Below are 20670 nucleotides of genomic sequence, written 5' to 3'. Positions count from 1 at the left end.
TCGGATTACAGGCATGAGCCACTAGACCGGGCAGTTTTGCCTGTTTCTAAGCTTGATATAAACAGTAGTATCCTGAATATATTTTTCTGCTGTTTCCCCTTTTCACTCAATGTTGTTTGAGATTCATTCAAATTCACACACGTGGATGTAGTTTTCTCATGTTTGTTGCTGTATAGTATAGAGTACTCCATGGTATAAAGGCACGCTGGTGTCTTTGCCACTGTCCTACAGTTAGACATTTGGATTGTTTCCAGGGTTTTGTTACTGTTATGACAAATCATACTGGCTGGGTGTCGTGGCTCACCCCTGTAATCCCAGTACTCTGGGAGGCTGAGGTGGGCGGATCACCTGAGATCAGGAGTTGGAGATCAGGATGGGGAAACCCCATCTCTGCTAAAAATACAGAAATTAGCCAGGTGTGGTGGCACATGCCTGTAATCCCAGCTACTTGGGAAGCTGAGGCATGAGAATTGCTTGAACCTGGGAGGTGAAGGTTGCAGTGAGTCAAGATTGTGCCACCACACTCCAGTCTGGGTGACAGAGCGAAACACTGTCTCAAAAATTAAAAAATTTGGCCGGGCGCAGTGGCTCAAGCCTGTAACCCCAGCACTTTGGGAGGCAGAGGCAGGTGGATCACGAGGTCAAGAGATCGAGACCATCCTGATCAACATGGTGAAACCCCGTCTCTACTAAAAATACAAAAAATTAGCTGGGCACGGTGGCGCGTGCCTGTAATCCCAGCTACTCGGGAGGCTGAGGCAGGAGAATTGCCTGTTCCCAGGAGGCGGAGGTTGCGGTGAGCCGAGATCGCGTCATTGCACTCCAGCCTGGGTAACAAGAGCGAAACTCTGTCTCAAAAATAAATAAATAAATAAATAAAAAATAAAAATAATAAAGTAATACAAACTCCTGTCCCTTTCTCCTAGTCCAAGAGGGCAAAATTCTGTAGAAGTTTGTGTTCATTTCCTATTGCCACTGTAACAGATGAAGACAAAATCAGCGGCTTTAGACAACCTAAATGTATGATCTTACAGTTCTGGATGTCAGGAATCCAAAATAGTTGTTAGTTTGTTTTGAGACAGAGTCTTGCTCTGTCGCCCAGTGGCACAAGCTTGGCTCACTGCAACCTCTACCTCCCGGGTTCAAGCCATTCTTGTGCCTCAGCCTTTTAAGTAGCTGGGATTATAGGTGTGTGCCACCACATCCAGCTAACTTTTGTATTTTCAGTAGAGATGGGGTCTGACCATGCTGGCCAGGCTGGTGTCAAACTCCTGAGCCCAAGGGGTCCGCCAGACTCAGCCTCCCAAAGTGCTGGGATTACAGGCATGAACCACCTCGCCCTGCCCTAAATGGGCTTTATTGGGCTGAAATCCAGGTGTCCTCCTGGAGATTCCACTCCCTTGCCTTTTTCTGCTTCCAGAGGTTGCCTGCATTCCTTCGCTTGTGGCCTCTTCCTTCATCTTCAAAGCCAGCAAGGGAGCGTCTTCCAATTTCTCTGTGACTCTGACCCTCTGCTTCCACTATCACATTTCCTTCTCTGATTCTGACCCTCCTTTCTCCCTCTTAGAAGACCCCTTGTGATTACATTGGGCCCAACCTGGTGATCTAGGATGCTCACTGCATCTCAAGAGTCTTTTTTTTTTTTGAGTCAGGGTCTTGTTCTGTTGTCCACAGGCTGGAGTGCAGTGGTGCAATTTCAGCTCACTGTAAGCTCCCTTGTTCAAGCAATTCTCCTGCTTCAGCCTCCCAACCATCTCAAGATTCTTAACTTGGCAGGGTGGAGTGGTCAGGAGTTCAAGACCAGCCTGGCCAACATGGTAGAACCCCATCTCTACGAAAAATACAAAAAATTAACCAGGTGTGGTGGCAGGTGCCTGTAATCCCAGCTACTTGGGAGGCTGAGGCAGAGAGTTGCTTCAGCCCAGGAGGTGGAGGTTGCAGTGAGCTGAGATTGTGCCACTGCGCTCTAGCCCGGGTGACAGTGTGAGACTCCATCTCAAAAAAAAAAAAAAATATTTTTAACTCAATTGCATTTGTAGAGTCCCTTTTGTCATGTAAGCTAACATATTTACAGGTTCCAGGGTTAGGGTGGGGACGTCTTTTGGGGTAAGGGGAAATTATTGGATCTACCATAGAACAACCGAGTTGGTGTGATATGAACATCTGAACATCTTTGAGTTACCCAGTTTGTTAAAGTGTTCTCCAAAGTGAACAGATTCTGTCTTCTGATAACAGTGCATAAGAGTTCCTGGTGCTCCCCTTCCTTGCCAACACTTGATGTTATTGGACTTTTTAATTTGCACCAACCTGACAGCTATGAAATGTCTGAGCTCTGATTTCTATGTGATCAAGAAAAGAAGGGTGGTCCATGGTATTGAATGTGAAAAAGCAGGGCCCTAGCAGTAAGAAAGTGATTGGTAACCTTGAGTAGAGCATTTGAAATGCTGGGAGGGAATGAAATTAGACTGAGTCACAGAACAAGGGAGAGCAATGAGAAAATGGACAGAGGAAGTGCAGGGTGTAGAGGGTCCTTTCAAGATATTGGGTGGGGAGAGACAGGGAAGTCTAAAGGCAGAAATTACAGGTGAAACACACACACACACACACACACACACACACACACACACACACAGATTGATTACTGGTGTAGTGGAACAAGGCATCTTTTTTTTGGGTGGGAGGAGATGGAGTCTTGCTCTGTCACCCAGGCTGGAGCACAATGGTGCAATCTTGGCTGACTGCAACCTCTGCTTCCCGAGTTCAAGCAATTCTCCTGCCTCAGCCTCCTGAGTAACTAGGAATAAAGGCGTGTGCCACCACACCCAGCAAATTTTTGTAGTTTTGTATTTTTAGTAGAGACAGGGTTTCACCATGTTGACAAGGCTGGTTTTGAACTCCTGACCTCAGGTGATTAGCACCCCTTGGCCTCCCAAATTGCTGAAATTATAGGTGTGAACCATGATGCCCGGCCCAAGGCATCTGAAAGGAGTAAAGGAGACAGGTGAAAGTGAGACCCACAGCAGGGGTACCTGGGTTGGCTTTGGAATGGAGAGAGGTTGCCCCTCCTGGAGGCAGGAGGGAAGGAAGGGTTCTGAACAGAGGCAAAGAACAGGCTCACGCCTGTAATCCCAGCACTTTGGGAGGCTGAGGAGGGTGAATCACGAGGTCAGGAGTTGGAGACCAGTCTGACCAACATGGTGATTCCCCGTCTCTACCAAAAATATAAAAATTAGCCAGGTGTGGTGTCACGTGCCTGTAATCCCAGTTACTTGGGAGGCTGAGGCAGGAGAATTGCTTGAACCTGGGAGGCAGAGGTTGTAGTGATCACACCACTGCACTCCAGCCCTGGGGACAGAACGAGACTCCTCAAAAAACAAAACAACAATAACAACAAAAAACATGCAAAGGCCAGGTGCGGTGATTCTCACCTGTAATCCTTTAATCCCAGCACTTTGGGAGGCCGTGGTGCAAGGATCACTTGAGCCCGGGAGTTTAAGACCAGCCTGGACAATATAGCAAGACCATATTCCTACAAAAAAAAAGTACAACATTAGCTGGCACAGTGGCACATGTCTGTAGCCACAGCTACTGGGGAGGCTGAGGTGGAAGGATCCTTTGGCCCAGGAGTTCGAGGCTACAGTGAGCTACGAACAAGCCACTGCATTCTTGCCTGGACAACACAGTGAGACTCTGTCTCAAAACAAAAACAAAAAAGCAGGCTCACGCCTGTAATCCCAGCACTTTAGGAGGCCGAGGCGGGCAGATCACAAGGTCAAGGGATTGAAACCATCCTGACCAGCATAGTGAAACCTCGTCTCTACTAAAATAAAAAAATTAGCTGGGCGTGGTGGCCCAGCCCTGTAGCCCCAGCTACTCAGGAGGCTGAGGCAGGAGAATTGCTTGAACCCAGGAGGGAGAGGTTGCAGTGAGCTAAGATCGTCCAGCCTGGCGACAGAGTAAGAAAAAAAAAAGCAAAGATGTGGAGACAGGAACTGGCAGGAAGTTCTCCATGTGATGAGCAGGACAGTTATCTGCTGAGGGGCGGGAGTGGGCTTGGGTGTCTGAGGAGTTTTGGGGACGTTTGCAGGGGCATTGTTGTGGGGTATTGAGGCGGAACAAAGGGAGGTCAGTGAGAAAGAGGGGGCAAGGTGAGGCCGGAGCCTCCCGTCAGAGCTGACCTCGGCCTTTTAGGTTGAAGAAGGCTTGTAACAGAGTGGGAGGGACCAAGGGAGAGCTGATAGAGGGAGTATCTAGGAAACCCCTGAACACTTAGTGAACACACTGGGTCCTGAGGAAGCAGAGCAAACCGGGGAGCTCAGAAAGGCTTACCAGAGGAGGTGACACTTGAGCTGGGTTTCAAAGGTTGAATAGGAGCTCTGAAGTTGATGGAGAGAGTAATGGAACCAAAGCAAAGTCCACAAGGGAAGGCATAAGGGCCCAAAGAAATGGTGAAGGGGGCTGGGCGCAGTGGCTCACGCCTGTAATCACACCACTTTGGGAGGCCGAGGTGGGTGGATCACCTGAGGTCAGGAGTTCGAGACCAACCTGGCCAACATGGTGAAACCCCCTCTCTACTAAAAAATAAAAAAAAATTTATCCAGGCATAGTGGTGCATGCCTATAATCCCAGCCACTCGGGAGGCTGAGGCAGGAGAGTTATTTGAACCCAGGTGGCAGAGATTACAGTAAGCTGAGATCATGCCACTGATTCCAGCCCGGGCGACAGAGTGAAACTCTGACTAAAAGGAACAAAGAAACAGTGAAGGGGCTGTGTGAGTCCAGAGGAAAAGGGACTGACACTCTAGCCTGGGAAGGTGGAAAGGGCTTCCTGGAGGTGGTGATATTCCAGGTGAGTCTTGAAGGGGAAAGCCAATATGGGTTATCATAAAAATGTAGAAGTGTGGCCGGGTGCAACGGACCCTGAGGAAGCAGAGCAAACCGAGGAGCTCAGAAAGGCTTACCGGAGGAGGTGACATTTGAGCTGGGTTTCAAAGGCTGAATAGGAGCTCTGAAGTGGAAGGAGAAAATAATGGAACCAAAGAGAAGTTCACAAGGCAAGGCCTAAGGGCCAGGCGCGGTGGTCCACACCTGTAATTTTAACACTTTGAGAGGCCGATGTGGATGGATCACTTGAGGTCAGGAGTTCCAGACCAACCTGGCCAACATGGTGAAACCCCATCTCTATTAAAAATACAAAAATTGGGTCCGGGCGCGGTGGCTCACACCTGTAATCCCAGCACTTTGGGAGGCCGAGGTGGGTGGATCTCGGTCAAGAGATCGAGACCATCCTGGCCAACACGGTGAAACCCCATCTCTACTAAAAATACAAAAAATTAGCCGGGCATGGTGGCGTGTGCCTGTAATCCCAGCTACTCAGGAGGCTGAGGCAGGAGAATTGCCTGAACCTGGGAGGCGGAGGTTGCGGTGAGCCGAGATCTTGCCATTGCACTCCAGCCTGGGAAACAAGAGCCAGACACTGGCTCAAAACAAAAATGTAGAAGTGTTACCTTCATCGTCTGTCAACAAGCCTGTCCTGCCTTCTCTCCCGGACATTGGCACCATGCCCACCCACCGTGCTATGGCTGGATGGGGAGAGTCCTTGCACAGCTCTTCCTGCCCCTGTGCCTTGGCTTATGGATTTCTGTTTGCCTCCATTATTTTCTCCTTCGACTTCAGAACTCCTATTCAACCTTTGAAACCCAGCTCAAATGCCACCTCCACTGGTAAGCCTTCCTAATTGCCCTCTGTACTTTTGTGGCAGTGTATTAAGGTGGAACAAGCTCAGTTGTCATTTTTGTTTTTGTTTTTTGAGACGGGGTCTCACTCTGTTTCCCAGGCTGGAGTGCAGTGGCAAAATCATAGGTCACTGCAGCTTCAACCTTCTGGGTCCAAGTGATCCTCCCACCTCAGCCTGAGAAGCTGAGACTACAGGCATGAGCAACCATGGCCAGCTAATTTATTTTTTGTTTTTTGGCAGAGATGGGGGTCTCACCCTGTTGTCCATGCTGGGTCACTCACTGTCTGACTTACAATTTCTGAGTGTCTATTTCCTGAGATGAGGACAATGGCTAAGCCTACTTGTAAAGACAAGGTACAGGACATATCAAGCATCACATGGGAAGCACAAAGCCATCATGGGGTGACACCTGCCATTTGTCTTATACTAGAGTTAGTTGAGTGGGAATGGGACTCTGCCTTAGTCCATGAACTCCCTGAGGGCAGGGACAGCGTTCCTGCCTTGAGGGCTGCTCAAGCCAGCAGTGGCATGCAGAGCGGTATCACATGCTCTGTGGACACTCACAGATGAGAAGACAATGTGACATTGTCTCTGTGATGTATTTTTTTCTTTTTTTTTTTTTTTGAGATGAAGCAGAGTCTCGCTCTGTCGCTCAGGCTGGAGGGCAGCCGCCCATCTCGGCTCACTGCAACCACTGCTTCCCTGGTTCAAGTGATACTTCTGCCTCAGCCTCCCAAATAGATGGGATTACAGGTGTCTGCCACCACACCCGGCTAATTTTTGTTTGCCAGGCTGGGCTCGGACTCCTGATCTCAAGTGATCCACCTGACTCAAACTCCCAAAGGGCTGGGATTACAGGCATGAGCGTCCACGCCTGGCTTCTGTGACGTTTCCGCATCTCTAAAATAGGTCATAGTGGGTATTGGCCTTCTATACCATCACTGTCCATATTACTATCCCTCAGCATTTTAATTTTATTTTTATAGAGACAGGATCTTGCTGTGTTGCCCTGGCTGGTCTCAAAACTGAGTTCGAGCGATCTCCCACCTCTACCTCCCGAGTAGCTTGGACTACAGATGCATGCCACCATATGCTGATACTTTTTTTGTTTGTATTTTCGGTAGACACTGGATTTCATGTTGGCTAGGCTGGTCTCGATCTCCTGATCTCATGACCCACCTGCCTTGGCCTCCCAAAGTGCTGGGATTACAGACGTGAGCCACCGCGCCTGTCCTGTCCAGATGGATACTTTAAAAAAACATTTTAGTATTTCTTTAAATTTTTCTTTTCACTCTTTTGACAAATTAAAAATTTTTTTAATATAGATGGGGTCTTACTGTGTTGTCCAGGCTGGTCTCGAACTCCTGGCCTCAAACAATCCTCCCTTCTCAGCCTCCCAAATCTCTGGGATTCCAGGCGTGAGCCACCGCGCCCGGCCAGCAGTCAGCGCTCGCCATCTCTCCAATCCCATTTTACAGAAGAGAAAACTGAGGCTTGGGAAGGGCAGCAAGGCAAGAGCTCCTGGCGTCTGGCCAAAGTCAGAAAATTGTTGCTGCCATCCGAGGGGAAAATATGCACGGGCCCTGCAAATTGTATCCGCCTGGGGTGGGAGAGTCCGTGCCTGGGGGCGTGGTGAGCCAGGGCCCCGTGCTGGGTCGCGCAGCAGGGCGGCTCAGATTCCGGGAGGGGCGGCGGGGAGAACGGGCTGCAGGGCGATCCTGGGGTGCGCGAGGCGCGGCGCGGCGCGGCCGGGGCGGGGAGGGGTGCGGCCCGCCCCCTCCCAGCCCCACCCCCAGCCCCGGCGCGGCGGCTCCTTTAAGAGCGGGCGGGGCGCCCCCTGGCGGCGGAGCGGCGCGTGCGGCCGGAGCCGGAGCGGATCCCGGAGCCGGAGCGGAGCGGAGCGGAGCCGGGGCGGAGCGGGCCGAGCCGGCCGAGCCAGCAGCCGAGCTGGGGGCGCGGGCGGGCGGCATGTACCGGGCCCGGGCGGCGCGGGCGGGGCCGGAGCCCGGCAGCCCGGGGCGCTTTGGGATCCTCAGCACCGGGCAGCTCCGGGACCTGCTTCAGGATGAGCCCAAGCTGGACCGGATCGTGCGGCTCAGCAGGAAGGTAGCGCGGGGGGCGCGGGCGGGGGGCGCGGGGGACGGGCAGCGGCCTGCGGGACCTGCCGCCCGAGCGAAGGGCCGCGCGGGCTGGGCCGCGGGGCCGCCCGTGGGCGCGGAGCCTGGCACGTACGAGTGGGCCCCGCGGAGCCACCCCCGGGGGAGGGGGCGCTTGGAGCTGGCCTGGGGCGGGTGAGGCGCTGGGGACCGGGGGGGAGGCGCCCGTGCACCCCCGGGATGGCCGCGAGGCGTGTCCTACAGCGGATGCTCCGGGGAGGTGTGTTCCGGGGGGCTGTGTTGTGGGGGGCCCTGGCTCGCACACCCACGTTCTGTAAGGGCCAGAAAGAGGAGGCGCCTTCCACGGGGAGAACTCGGGGCCTGTTTGACACCTGGAGGGGCCATTGTGGGGGTCCACGCATTCTGAGGGCGCAAGAGGGGGCTTTGTGCCTGGCGCTGGGGAGGGGTGCTGGAAGCTGCCGTGTGTATTGCATAGCCACCGTAAGAGAAAGTTGTATATTTCACGGGAGATAGGCCCGGGCTGGGTGTCTGTGGGGGGCAGGAAGGGAAAGTGTGTGTTGAAAGCAGGCAGGCGAGGAGGGGCTTATGCATCCCACAGGGGACAGATGGAGGGGAGTGCGTTCTCCAGGGGCAGGGAGGGGAGGCTGGGCCCTGCTAGAGACAAGGAAGAAGCCTTCTCCAGGGCCAGGGGCTGCTGTAAGCCTGAGCAGGGTGGAAAAGGGGGTGTGTATTCCTTGGGGTGTGAGGATTCCACTGGAGGGCAGAGGAGGGGGTGGGAAGGGAGAGAGGGTGACCCGTGGGGGTGCTGTGAGGGGACAGGGTGCGGACATCCCTCTGGAGAGGGTGAGCAGGGGGTGGGAGTGTTTTCAGAGCAAACACCTGAGGAGGAAACAGACAAAGGCCTGGAGTGACAGGGAAGCTGTCCATGCGTGGAAAATGGGGCAGAGGAGGGAGGAGCACTCCTCCGGGACCTGAGCAGACATATTAATTGAAAAATTAAAAATTAACTAACATTTGTAGAGGCCTTTATAGTTTTCCTCACTTAAGTCTCGAAACAACCCGGTAAGTGGATGTTTTTAACTCGATTTATAAAAGAGGAAACTGAGGCCAGAGAGGGAGCTCAGGGTCCCCCTGAGTGGCTCTGGGTGTCTGGTCCCGGCCTGTCGCTGTCCCTTCACCTGTTGGGTTCGCCACCGTGGAGGCTGGGGCCTGACAGGGGCCTCTGGCCAGGCCGGAAGGCACAGTCGTCCAGCGTGGCAGTAGGGAGGACGGGACAGAGCCCCCGAGTGAGCCTCTTAGCTCCTCTCTGCCCGCAGTTCCAGGGCCTGCGGCTGGAGCGTGAGGCCTGCCTGGCCTCCAACTACGCGCTGGCCAAGGAGAACCTGGCCCTGCGGCCCCGCCTGGAGATGGGCCGGGCTGCCCTGGCCATCAAATACCAGGAGCTGCGGGAGGTGGCCGAGAATTGCGCTGACAAGCTGCAGCGACTGGGTGAGGGCACGTCTGGGAGAGCCACCTGGGGCTGGCGGGGGCAGTGGTCCCTCAGGCGTGTTGGCCTTGGAAAGTGCCAGGCTCCGATGAATGGGACCTGGGTGGACCTGCTCCTGGCCTCCTGGGCAATAGAGTTGAGGAAGCGAGAGGGAGTGAGGAGGGTTGGGTGGGAGAAAGGGGACGCAATACCCAGGGGTCCCATTGAGTTGCTCTGGGGGACAAAGCCTCCACTGTCTCTTTTGCAATAGGACAAGGGGAAGAAACTTGGTAGGGGTGGGATCCACGAAGCGGTCACATGGGCACCATACAGATGAGGAAACTAAGGTTCTAGGCCGGGGGGAGGGAAATGTAGAAGCACACGGGGTCGGTGGGAGCATGCAAACGCGGGGCCCTGGCCTGTCTGTCACCCTGTCCCTCTGTGGTCCTCAGAGGACAGCATGCATCGCTGGAGTCCCCACTGCGCACTGGGCTGGCTGCAGGCTGAGCTAGAAGAGGCGGAGCAGGAGGCAGAGGTGAGGGGAGGGGTGGCTGGGGCTGGGGGCCAGGAGAGAGACTCATCCTACAACACTCTTGGGCTCATTTCTTACACCAAAGGCTAGGGAGCCCCTCCTCCAGGAAGCCCCTCCTTCAGGAAGCCCACCCTGAATGCTTGGCCCATAGGAGAGGCTAGCATTGCTGTCCACCAGCACTGGACAGCCAGCAGGGCTCACTTTACTACCTGTGACTTTTTTCGGGGTCCCCTGTGACTGTGCCAGGGCAGCGTGGATCTGGGGCTGTAGAGGAGCAGGAGCAGACTTTGTGCTGGTTTGGGAGGGCTGCGCTCAGTGAGCTGAAGGTGGTGGGCCCCAGGAGGCCACGTGAAGTCTATACCTCATGTGTCACTGCCTCTGCTCCTGCCTCATCTCTGACCCAGCAGGTCTGGTGATGGCATCCTTATTTTAGAAGTTAGGGCCGGGCGTGGTGGCTCACGCCTGTAATCCCTGCACTTTGGGAGACCGAGGCAGGCGGATCACCTGAGGTCAGGAGTTCAAGACCAGCCTGACCAACAGGGCGAAACCCCATCTTTACTAAAAAAAAAAAAAAAAAAAAATTAGCTGGGGGTGATGGTGCATGTCTGTTATCCCAGCTACTTGGGAGGCTGAGGCAGGAGAATTGCTTAAACTTAGGAAGTGGAGGTTGCAGTGAGCTGAGATTGCGCCACTGCACTCCAGCCTGGGCGACAGTGAGACTCTTGTCTTTAAAAAAAAAAAAAAGGATATTTGTCCGCAGTTCACCCAGCAAGTGGTCAGAGGCAGGCCCTGGCTGGAATGCAGGTGGTACCTTGTCCCCCAGCTGAGGGGTGATCACCACGGGGAGGGCCTCGGGGTGGGGGGTGGGAGTGAGGACCAGCTCCCAGTCTGTGGTTGTGCCCCTCCCAAGCCCTCCCTTCCCTCCTGGCCCAGGAGCAGATGGAGCAGCTGCTGCTGGGGGAGCAAAGCCTGGAGGCCTTCCTGCCTGCCTTCCAGCGTGGCCGTGCCCTGGCCCACCTGAGGCGGACGCAGGCGGAGAAGCTGCAGGAGCTGCTGCGGCGCAGGGAGCGCTCTGCCCAGCCGGCCCCCACCTCGGCTGCCGATCCCCCCAAATCCTTCCCGGCTGCAGCTGTCCTGCCCACTGGGGCTGCCCGGGGGCCACCAGCAGTGCCCCGGAGCCTGCCCCCCTTGGACTCCCGCCCAGTGCCCCCACTGAAGGGCTCCCCCGGGTGCCCCCTCGGCCCGGCCCCTCTGCTGAGCCCTCGGCCCTCGCAGCCAGAGCCCCCGCACCGGTAGGATCCAGGGTGTGGCCCCCCAGTGGGGGGTCCTAGACAAACTTGATGCGTGGCTCCTCCTCCTCCCCCACTGCCTGGGTGGGGGGAGGGGCAGGCCCCTCCCCCTGGCCTCAGGCAGGCCCTGGCCCTGGAGGCTGAGCTGGGGAGGAGGGTCGCCTGGAGAGGCCCCAGAGGGGGCTGGGTGGGGGTGGGCAGGGGGTTATACCCCTGGCGCTGAAGACACCCTGCCTTTTTTGTTTCCCTGGCCCGGGGCCTCCAGGGTGGTGGACCAGCCCCATAAAAGAACTTGACTCACCTATGGGGGCCTGGGAAGATGCCTGCGCCCCCCAGGGGCCCTGCCAAGGGGACCATCGCACCCCACCACTCCACTGGGCTCGCACAACGCCAAGCCAAGGCCGCCGGGAGTGTTTTACATCATGTCCTGAGCCTACGTTTCCTCCAAATTCTGGGGCCCACGGCCTAGGAGCCAGGTGGTCAGGCCTTGGCTGTGGGGCCAGGGACACGGTGGTTCTGGGGCTACTACATGCCCCTCATATGCTCCAGACCCTGGGGCCAAGGTAGACCAGGGGCTTCTGACCTGCGCAGGTGAGAGTGGGCCATCCCCAGGAAAGACCATTCTGTATTTTTCTGTCCCTGTCTCCTTAGAATGGAAGCTTTTTGAGGGCAGGTCCTTGTCTTTGTACGTTCTGTCCCCAGCCCCGCCTCTTAGGGGCCGTCAATAAATGTGATGATGAGGATGACATGCTGCCGGACTGCTCTCTGCTGTTTCAGCCTCCAGGGCTCAGCTCCTGTGCTTCCACTTCCTACTTTTGAGATGCTCTTCCCTCCTTTCTGCCTATGCAAAGCCCAGCTGTCCGGGTCCAACACCGCTGCTGCCTCTTCCATGAAGCCTGCTCTGATTACCAACCCATGACAGCCTTTCCTAAATCTTAACTTCCCAGCACTTCCGGTCAGAAGCATGCACTGCTCCATCTTGGTTCTCCAATTGCCTCACCTGTACACACCTTCTTTTCCTGGGTCGATCGTAAGCCCAATGAGGATGGTACCTGGTCCTTCTCTGGCCTGCCAAATGACGGTCCCCACGGAGCGATGGAGTGTGTCCTGCAGGACTGATAGAATCTGTCTTTAGCCAGGGGGAACACTAGGTGCCAGCTTGGCCGATGAGTGTGGGACAAGGATGGGATATGCCCTGGGTCAGCTTAGGTCAAGTCCAGTGACATGACATTTGGCAGGGAGGCATGGAAGTTCTTGCAAACCAAATGGGACAGTCACAGTTTTGTGGAAACCTACAAAGCTAAGTTGGTCTTGGTCCATGTTAACAAGGACATAACTATCTGGAAAGACAGGTGGTGGGTTCACATAAGTTTTATCCTGAAAGAGGGATACCCCCACCCCTGCACCAAATGGCACCTTTGGAGAAATAAGGATGAGAAAGGAACGGTTTCAGTGAGGAACAGCTGAGGATCTGTGTGAAATGTGTGTTTGTGTGTGATGTTGAGACTGAATCTCTAAAGGGCTGGGTCACCTACAGCCAGAGGTCAGAGTCAAGACCAGTGGGTGGAAACCGCAGGGAGACAGATCTAGGCTCCATTTGAGGCCCTTAAATTAGGGGTGAGGCCAGGCGTGGTGGCCTACGCCTGTAATCCCAGCACTTTGGGAGGCTGAGGTGGGTGGATCACCTGAGGTCAGTAGAGCAAGACCAGCTTGGCCAACATGGTGAAACCCCCATCTCTACTAAAAACACAAAAATTAGCTGGGTGTGGTGGTGGGCACTTGTAATCCCAGCTACTGAAGAGGCTGAGGCAGGAGAATTGCTTGAACCCAGGGAGGGCGGAGGTCGAAGTGAGTGGAGATTGTACCACTGTACTCCAGCCCGGGTGACAAAAGCGAAACTCTGTCTCAAAAAAAAAAAGAAGCAAGAGGTGCTCTGTGAGATGGATGGCCCCATCCCTACTGATGTGGGGGCAATGACTGCTTGATAGGCTTTTTAGGGATTTAGACCGTAGCTAGAGGGATGGCGCTGTGAGAGCCTTCGAGCCTTCAGGCTTATTATGGACACGGTTCAAGCGCTGAGGGTGCCCACTTCAGAACCTCCATCCCACCTTGGTCTTGGTTCCACTCTCCTCTCTGCTGGCACTTCCGCTGCTGGAGGCGGAGGGACACCAGAACCGCTGAGTTCCTGCTGATTTGTCAGAAGAAGGAGCAGCCCTGGAAGGCTCTCCTCTGGCTCCCTGTCTCAGCACAGTCTGCCACAGGCCTGGCCCCTCCTGCCCTGGCGTCTGCTTCCTGGTCCAAGCTTCCAGAGTGCAAAGCAGTCCATTCCCATGAAAAAGTACTCTTGCCTTCATTTTATTTTCTTCTGAAAATGCACGGTCCCTCTGCAGTTATTTATTTATTTTTGGCTTTCCTTCATGATGCACATGGAGTAGAATTTGCAACCAAAAGGGAAAAGGGGGCAAAGATTGGGCAGATCTGAGCCTTTTTCCACTATCATCAATTGGGAAGCAGCCTTTAGAAGGCAGCGGTTGGCCAGGCGCGGTAGCTCACACCTGTAATCCCAGCACTTTGGGAGGCTGAGGCGGGCAGATCATGAGGTCAGGAGTTCGAGACCAGTCTGGCCAACATGGTGAAACCCGTCTCTACTAAAAATACAAAAATTGGCTGGGCGTGGTGGTGGGTGGCCTGTCATCCCAGCTACTCGGGAGGCTGAGGCAGGAGAATCACTTGAACCCGGGAGGCAGAGGTTGTGGTGAGCTGAGATGGCACCGCGGCACTCCAGCCTGGGCAACAAGAGCAAGACTCCATCTTAAAAATAAAAAAAAACAGAAGGCAGCGGCTACCAGGTTCAGCCTCCCCTCCCCAGGGCAGGTAAGAAGCAGAGAAAGTTGAGACTTGGACAAGAGAGGGACTGGGAAGAAGTGTTACCATGGGAACCAGATGGGGTCCTTCAGAAGGCCTCCCACACACCTCGTCTTGCACAGAGCTGATTCTGCTTTTGAGGGGCAGGGAGTGAGACCCCTCTGTGTTGAGCTCCAGCCTGAAAATGACCAGAGGCAGGACACCCCCAGAGTGGAGTGGGCCCAGTTCTGGGTGGGCCACCTAAGGCTTAAAGTTGGATGGTTTAAAAAAAAATCATTCACCCCTTTTGCTTGAAAGTAGACTGTTCTGGAAGGTTCTGGAATGTTCTGGAAGGTGCAGTACTCTAGGCCCTTCCTTTTGCCTAAAACCTTCTGGAACTTGCTGCTTCCAGATTCTGGGGGCCCCAGGAATGTTCCTGACTATGATCTTCTGTGAGAGAGAGCAAACTTGAGGGTCTGCATCTGGGGGCTCATGAGAAAGGTCCTACCTATTAGATACCGCCTTGCTTTTACAAAACGAAATCTCCAAATAAAACTCCCACCCCTTTTTGACAAAAACAGAGCTCCCTGTTCCTTGAGAAAGTCTGTTATGTGTACCTCCTCCTTTGCCAATCACTAGCTTCTGCACATTTTCTAACCTTCCCCCTCTTGGTTTCCAAATATGAAACATAGTAACATTAAATGTGCTTTTTTTTTCTCTTAACCAATCAAGGCTCACTGAGCTAAGCAGGCTCCAACCAGTGTGGGCTCAAAGCTTCCCCACTGAATCATGTAGTCCCTGCAAAGCTATGGCTAAGAGCTTGCCCCTGACCTCCAAGGCTACAGAATCGAATGGTTTCTAAGAGACCCAGTTGGACTTGTTGCGGTTTATCCCAGTGTATACAAGGATTTTTACACAAAAGATGGAGTGAAGGAACTGGGGTTACTGTACCAAAAGGCCTCTGGTCGTGTCTAAGAGCTTATCATTGCAATAAGATTTCACTCAACTTCCCTGTATAAAGTGCAGGCTCTTGCAGCAACAGACGATGTAGAAATTTGCAAACTCAAATGCCTCCATGGGTCAGGAAGGTGACACAGAGGTGCCAAGCAGTCCCTTTCCAGCAAGAAGTACCTCCTGTCCCTATTTTTCTGAAATTACGTGGTCCCTTTTTACTTTTCTGCTTTCTCTCTTGATGGATGTGGGGTACAGAAATGTTTTCCTATGGGAAAAATGGTGCCAGTGGACAAAAGGTCTTTACACTTCACCTCTGTTGGAGGAAGAGTAGCAAACTGTGTTGCAGTGTCTCATCTACATGGACACATTTTTCTTTTTTGAGACAGGGTGTTGCTCTGTCGTCCAGGCTGGAGTGCAGTGATGTGATGATAGCTTACTTGCAATCTCAACCTCTGGCCTCAAGCCATCCTCCCACCTCAGCTTCTCAAGTAGCTGGGACTATAGGTGCGTTCCACCATGCCTGGTTAATATTTGTAGAGATGAAGATTTTTTTTTTTTTTTTTTGAGATGAAGTCTCACTCTGTTGCCCAAGCTAGAGTGCAATGGCACAATCTCAGCTCACTGCAACCTCCACCTCCCAGGTTCAAGCGATCCTCCTGCCTCAGCCTCCCAAGTAACTGGGACCACAGGTGTGCGCCACCATGCCTGGCTTTCCCTCATCATCTTGCCCATGGGCAGGTGGCAGTATGTGACTTCATCACAGTGCTGAGGAACTGAGAGGAGGAAAGTTCAGGACAGGGCCAACTTTTCTAGCGCACTGAATTCCAGAGTGTGGACTGAGGTAGTACCTCCTCTTACCAGCCGTCCCTCTCTTGGCCTGTTTGCATGGGGTCTGTTGGACTTCCAGGAAACACAACAGTTTGAAACACAGACCTCTCCCATTTCTGAAAAAGGGAGTGTTGGTGGCCACTCTAAGCCAATCGTGACCCATTAGGACAGCTCTGAGGCCTAAGCTAAGCTATTCCTAATCAACTTGGCTCATACAGAGGTGCACCCAATGAATGAAATGCAGGAACCTCAGAAGGAAGTAGGAGGAACCCTACTCCTTCAACTCTGGGATCTGTAAAGGGTCATCTCATCCAGCAATAAATAAAGGGCAACATGGCTGGGCGCAGGGGCTCATGCCCGTATTCCCAGCACTTTGGGCAGGCAGATTGGGATTACTCATACCCGTAATCCCAGTCTGAGGCAGGCAGATTGCAAGGTCAAGAGATTGAGACCATCCTGGCCAACATGGTGAAACCCCCATCTCTACTAAAAATACAAAAATTAGCTTGGTGTAGTGGCGCATGCCTGTGGTCCCAACTACTTGGGAAGCTGAGGCAGGAGAATTGTTTGAACCCATGAGGCAGAGGTTGCAGTGAGTTGAGATAGGGCCACTGCACTCCAGCCTGGCAACAGAGCAAGACTCTGTCTCTAAATAAATGAATAAGTAAATAAAGGGCAACAGAGGGGGGAAAAGCAGTTTGGCCCAGGAGAAACAAGGTCCCAGTGAAGCTCAAAGACGATACAACTGCCCGGACGTGCGCACTTTTGGTTCAGGACCCATGCCTGCTGCCTACCTGCCTCCCCACCCCACTGAGCACAGCCTGGCCCCTTTACCCTGCTCTCCCATCCTAGGTCCAAACTTCTAGGGAGTTCTGTTTTAGTTTGTGAAAAACAAAGAAAAAGGACTAATGCTGGGCACGTCTGAGCCATCGTCCACGACCGGGAATCGAGGAATAGCCCCTAGAAGGCAGGGGCTGAGGTCGTAGCCCAGTCTGGTCTCTACTTGCAGGGAAGCAGCAGAGAAAGGGAAGACTCAAGCCGATCTGAGTGAGTGGGAGAGCACTGTTTCCATGGAAACCTGTTGGGGGTCCTTCAAAAAGCCTTCCACCCACTGCCCTTCCCATGAAGAGCAAAGGCACAGTTTCAGGGCCGGCAGGGAGAGGTGAGGTCTGGCCCACAAAACCCTGAGGCACCCGGGAATGGACTTATGAATGGAGTGGGCCTTGTTCTGGGCCATGGGAGAGGCTGAGGGTTAGTAAACCTTACACAATACTTTGCTTACAGTTCCATGGAATGCCCTGTAAGTTTATTTCAGTCTGGACGCACCCCCAGTCTGAAACCTTCTGGAACTTTCTGTCTACTCCAGATTCTGGGGCCTGTAGGGAATGCTCTTGGCTGGGATCTGCAGTGGGAAAACAAACTTCTATCTCAAGGAGCCTATGCTGGTATACTGCTAGTGCTTTACAAGCCCACACCGAAAGGACACCTCTTTGGTTTTTTTTTCTTTGAGACAGAGTCTTGCTCCGTTGCCCAGGCTGGAGTGCAATGGTGCGATTTCAGTTCACTGGAACCTCCACCTCCTGGGTTCAAGCAGTTCTCCTGCCTCAGCTTCCCAACCAAGTAGCTGAGATTATAGGCACATGCCACCAAGACTGTCTTAATTTTTATACTTTTAGTAGAGAGGAGGTTTCACCATGTTGGCCAGGCTGGTCTTAAACTCCTGACCTGAGGTGATCCACCCTCATGAGCCTGAAGTACTGGGATTCCAGGCATGAGCCACCATGCCCGACCCACCATGCCCGACCACCCACGCCCGACCACACCCAACCTCTTTCCATAGAAACAAAACGCCCTTGCCCCCCTTCAGAACATTTTGCTACACTCCACTTCCAGCAGTTTGTTTTTCCAGAAAAGACTCTGTCCTGTTTTCCAAATATGAAACATAGTAACATTAAATGTTCTTTTAAAAAGTACACCTCCCCTCCCCCCAAGTCCAGGCTGACTGAACCAGACAAGTCTGAACCAGACCGGGCTCAAATCTCTTTGTTTTCTTTTTTTTTGTTGCCCAGGCTGGAATGCAGCAGCGGGATGGCACCTCACTGCAACCTCAGCCTCCCAGGCTCAAGCCATCTTCCCACCTTAGCCTCCCGAGTAGCTGGGACTAACTACCACACCTAGCATTTGCCACCGCACCTGGCTAATTTTTGTAGAGGTGGGGTTTTGCCGTGTTGCCCAGGCTGGTCTCCCTACTTCTGAGGTCAAGCGATTCATCTGCCTCAGCCTCCCAGTGTTTAGATGACAGGCGTGAGCCACTGTGCCAGGCCCCAGATCTTCATTACTGAATCATATGGTCACTGCAAAGCCCTGACTAGGAGTATACCCCCACTCTCCAAGGCAAGAGACAATCAAATATATATATATATATATATATTTTTTTTTTTTTTTTTTTCTTTTCAGGATAGAATAATGGAATGGTTTTCAAGAGGCTAAGCAGGACCAGCTGTGGGTTTATCCCATTTTACATAAGGATTTTACACAACACATTGAGTACAGGGATTGCACGCAATTATGGCCCTCAGTAGTACATCAAACCACTCCTGGCTTTGTTTAGACCCTAGACTTGGGCCCTCATCCATCTCGTAGACCTCTTGCGAGGATTTTCCCTTTTTACAGATTTACACTCAGTCCTGTGCGTAAACACTCGAGCACCTACAATCTCACCGCCAGCTCACTGCCAATGTCCAGTGACTCACAGTTCAGAGCGCTCAGCAGCAGCTCTGACCAAACGATGAGCAACTAGTTAACATGAAACAGAGGGGAAAGAAACCACGCCTTTAGTCAGCTCTGCATAAAGAACCAAGTCGCCACCTTGAACAGCAAGGCCCCCATCCCTCCGTAGTCCTGTCTACTCCCAAAGTCCCAAAGTTTACCCCAGCATCAAGCAGCCTTGTTTCAAAGGTTCACGCAGGGCCTGTGATAAGCACTGCAAGTTAAACAGCAGCAGGAGACTCAAGCACGGAGTCTGGCATTCCATTTCTGGGAGGGGCTGGGCTGCACAGTGTGCAATGGGGTTGGCTGGTAAAAGGAGGGCCAGGGGACAGCCACACTGTCCCAAGGATGAAGGCGGCCCTGCTAGCATCATGCTATAATCCCCACAGATTAGAACAATGGATAATAGGCTAGGCAAGGTGGCTCACACCCGAAATCCCAGCACTTTGGGAAGCTGAAGCGGGCAGATTGCCTGAGGTCAGGAGTTGAAGACCATCCTAGCCAACATGGTGAAATCCCCTCTCTACTAAAAATCCAAAAACTAGCTCGATATGTTGGCAGGCACCTGTAATCCCAGCTACTCAGGAGGCTGAGGCAGGAGAATAGCTTGAACCCAGGAGGCAGAGGTTGCAGTGAGCCGAGATTGCACCACCGCACTCCATCCGGGGCAACAGAGCGAGACCCCTTCTGAAAAACAAAAACAAACAAAACAATGTCAAATGATTCTCTCCTCTGCTGTCAGGCTCACAGAGTAACTTCTCCAAGGTCACACATTAATATGGGCCCAGGAACACACATTCCTTATGCTCAGTGACCTTGTTTCCTCACTCCCACATGCTATCAACAGAAAGGGGAGTGCCCCAGGGGGCTGACTTTAGAGGGAGGAATGGCAGGCTGTCCACAGACCCCATTCTTACCCTGGACCAGGTCTCACCTGCCGCTTGGGGAACTCACAGAAAGACAAGTTTGGTACAACCCCAGACCTTTTCTTTTGGCAGCCAACAAATGGTCACATTGCACATTTCAAGGTTACAGAGGAGCCCCACCGTACACACGCGGGGCAGGAGCAGATAAATCCTGCCCGAGGCTTTACAATCAAGCTACAGCGAGTGTTACAGAAGTTAGCCACATCTGGAAGCAGGAAGGCAACTTCTGGAAGAAGCACCCTGGAGACTCCAGGGACCCCTCACTCGTGAGCTCTCGGGACTCTTTAGCGTGGGGCCTCTTTCTCAGGCATATGAGGCCTCCTTTTCTGGACCATAGGGAAGGGATGTGCAGGTCATCGGCTATGTTGGGTGGGTCCGGGAGGGGAGGGGGAGCACAGTTCCTTCGGATCCCAGCTGAGGTAGGCTATCAATGGCCAAGAATTCTGGGGCAGGAAAAAAGGCCGTTTTCTGGGGGCTGGCTGGGGACGCTCCCCTTCCTTCCTCTCTCCCGCTAAATATAAAAGCCAACGATGACAATGGTGATGAAGATTCCGAAGAGGAAGAAAACGACACCCGTGTCTCGGATGTCCTCCCAGGGACGGCTGGTCAGGGCCAGAGATTCCCGTCGCTTGCGAAGAGCCTCCCGCCGGGCCCTCAGGCGCCGTTCCCGCTCCAGCTGTTCCCCGTAGTGGGCCTGGTAGAAGGCGTCAAAGTTGAACTTCGTGCGGTTGGCGTCGGGGGCGGTCCAAGAACCGCTGTGGGTCCGAGAGGTGGGCGGCGGGGGACGCGGCGAGCCGGAGTCGGCTGCGGGCGTCCTGGAGGGCCGGACGCCGGGTCCGCGCAGGTCCTCGTCGCTGAGCAGGCCGCGATCATACTTGCGACGGAGGGTGGCACTGCCCAGAACCACGTAGGCCTCGGAGATGCGGGTGAAGCGCTCGGCAGCCTTGGCGTTGCCGGAGTTGCGGTCCGGGTGGTAGAGAAAGCACTGACGGTAGTAAGCCGCCTTGATTTGGGCCTGCGTGGCTGTGGAGGGGACGCCAAGGAGATCATATAGCGCTGTGCGCGAGTACGAAGAGTCGCCCCGGGAATAAAGCCTCGCTCCTAGGCCCGGGCCGGGTGCAGAACGTTGTGGAAAGCCACGGGCCTGTAGCAACCTCCACGTTAACAGTCGTGGAAACAACAACCCACACTTGGCTGCCATCTTGAATTG

General features: G+C 53.6%; 2 protein-coding genes across 3 annotated transcripts; one reads left to right on the top strand and one right to left on the bottom strand.

The window, feature by feature from the left end:
• Nucleotides 1–7581: 7581 nt before the first annotated feature.
• On the top strand, nucleotides 7582–11882 carry VPS37D (VPS37D subunit of ESCRT-I). 2 transcript variants are annotated; one of them, XM_008981576.5, is made up of 4 exons: nucleotides 7582–7842; nucleotides 9170–9341; nucleotides 9771–9853; nucleotides 10790–11882. In XM_008981576.5, exons 1-4 carry the CDS (start codon nucleotides 7705–7707, stop codon nucleotides 11144–11146), a joined length of 750 nt encoding a protein of 249 aa, XP_008979824.1. In that variant the 5' UTR covers nucleotides 7582–7704; the 3' UTR covers nucleotides 11147–11882. The 2 variants fall into 2 exon arrangements, with proteins under 2 accessions (XP_008979824.1, XP_002743977.1); XM_002743931.4 differs by having other exon boundaries at nucleotides 10784–11882.
• A 6370-nt stretch (nucleotides 11883–18252) lies between these two features.
• On the bottom strand, nucleotides 18253–20669 carry DNAJC30 (DnaJ heat shock protein family (Hsp40) member C30). Its single transcript, XM_008981555.5, has one exon. It carries the CDS (start codon nucleotides 20659–20661, stop codon nucleotides 19972–19974), a length of 690 nt encoding a protein of 229 aa, XP_008979803.1. The 5' UTR covers nucleotides 20662–20669; the 3' UTR covers nucleotides 18253–19971.
• Nucleotide 20670: the final 1 nt, after the last annotated feature.

Source organism: Callithrix jacchus, chromosome 2, assembly GCF_049354715.1.
Source record: "Callithrix jacchus isolate 240 chromosome 2, calJac240_pri, whole genome shotgun sequence".
NCBI classification, from domain to species: domain Eukaryota; kingdom Metazoa; phylum Chordata; class Mammalia; order Primates; family Cebidae; genus Callithrix; species Callithrix jacchus.
This window is presented reverse-complemented; position numbering and strand designations above follow the sequence as displayed.

Bases quoted from the DNA above. Each gene is read 5' to 3' on its own strand.
- VPS37D (XM_002743931.4), top strand. From the start codon at position 7,705: ATGTACCGGGCCCGGGCGGCGCGGGCGGGGCCGGAGCCCGGCAGCCCG. The intron at 7,843-9,169 runs GTAGCGCGGGGG...CTCTGCCCGCAG, and splicing joins TCGTGCGGCTCAGCAGGAAG to TTCCAGGGCCTGCGGCTGGA. The intron at 9,342-9,770 runs GTGAGGGCACGT...TGTGGTCCTCAG, and splicing joins TGACAAGCTGCAGCGACTGG to AGGACAGCATGCATCGCTGG.
- DNAJC30 (XM_008981555.5), bottom strand. From the start codon at position 20,661: ATGGCAGCCAAGTGTGGGTTGTTGTTTCCACGACTGTTAACGTGGAGG.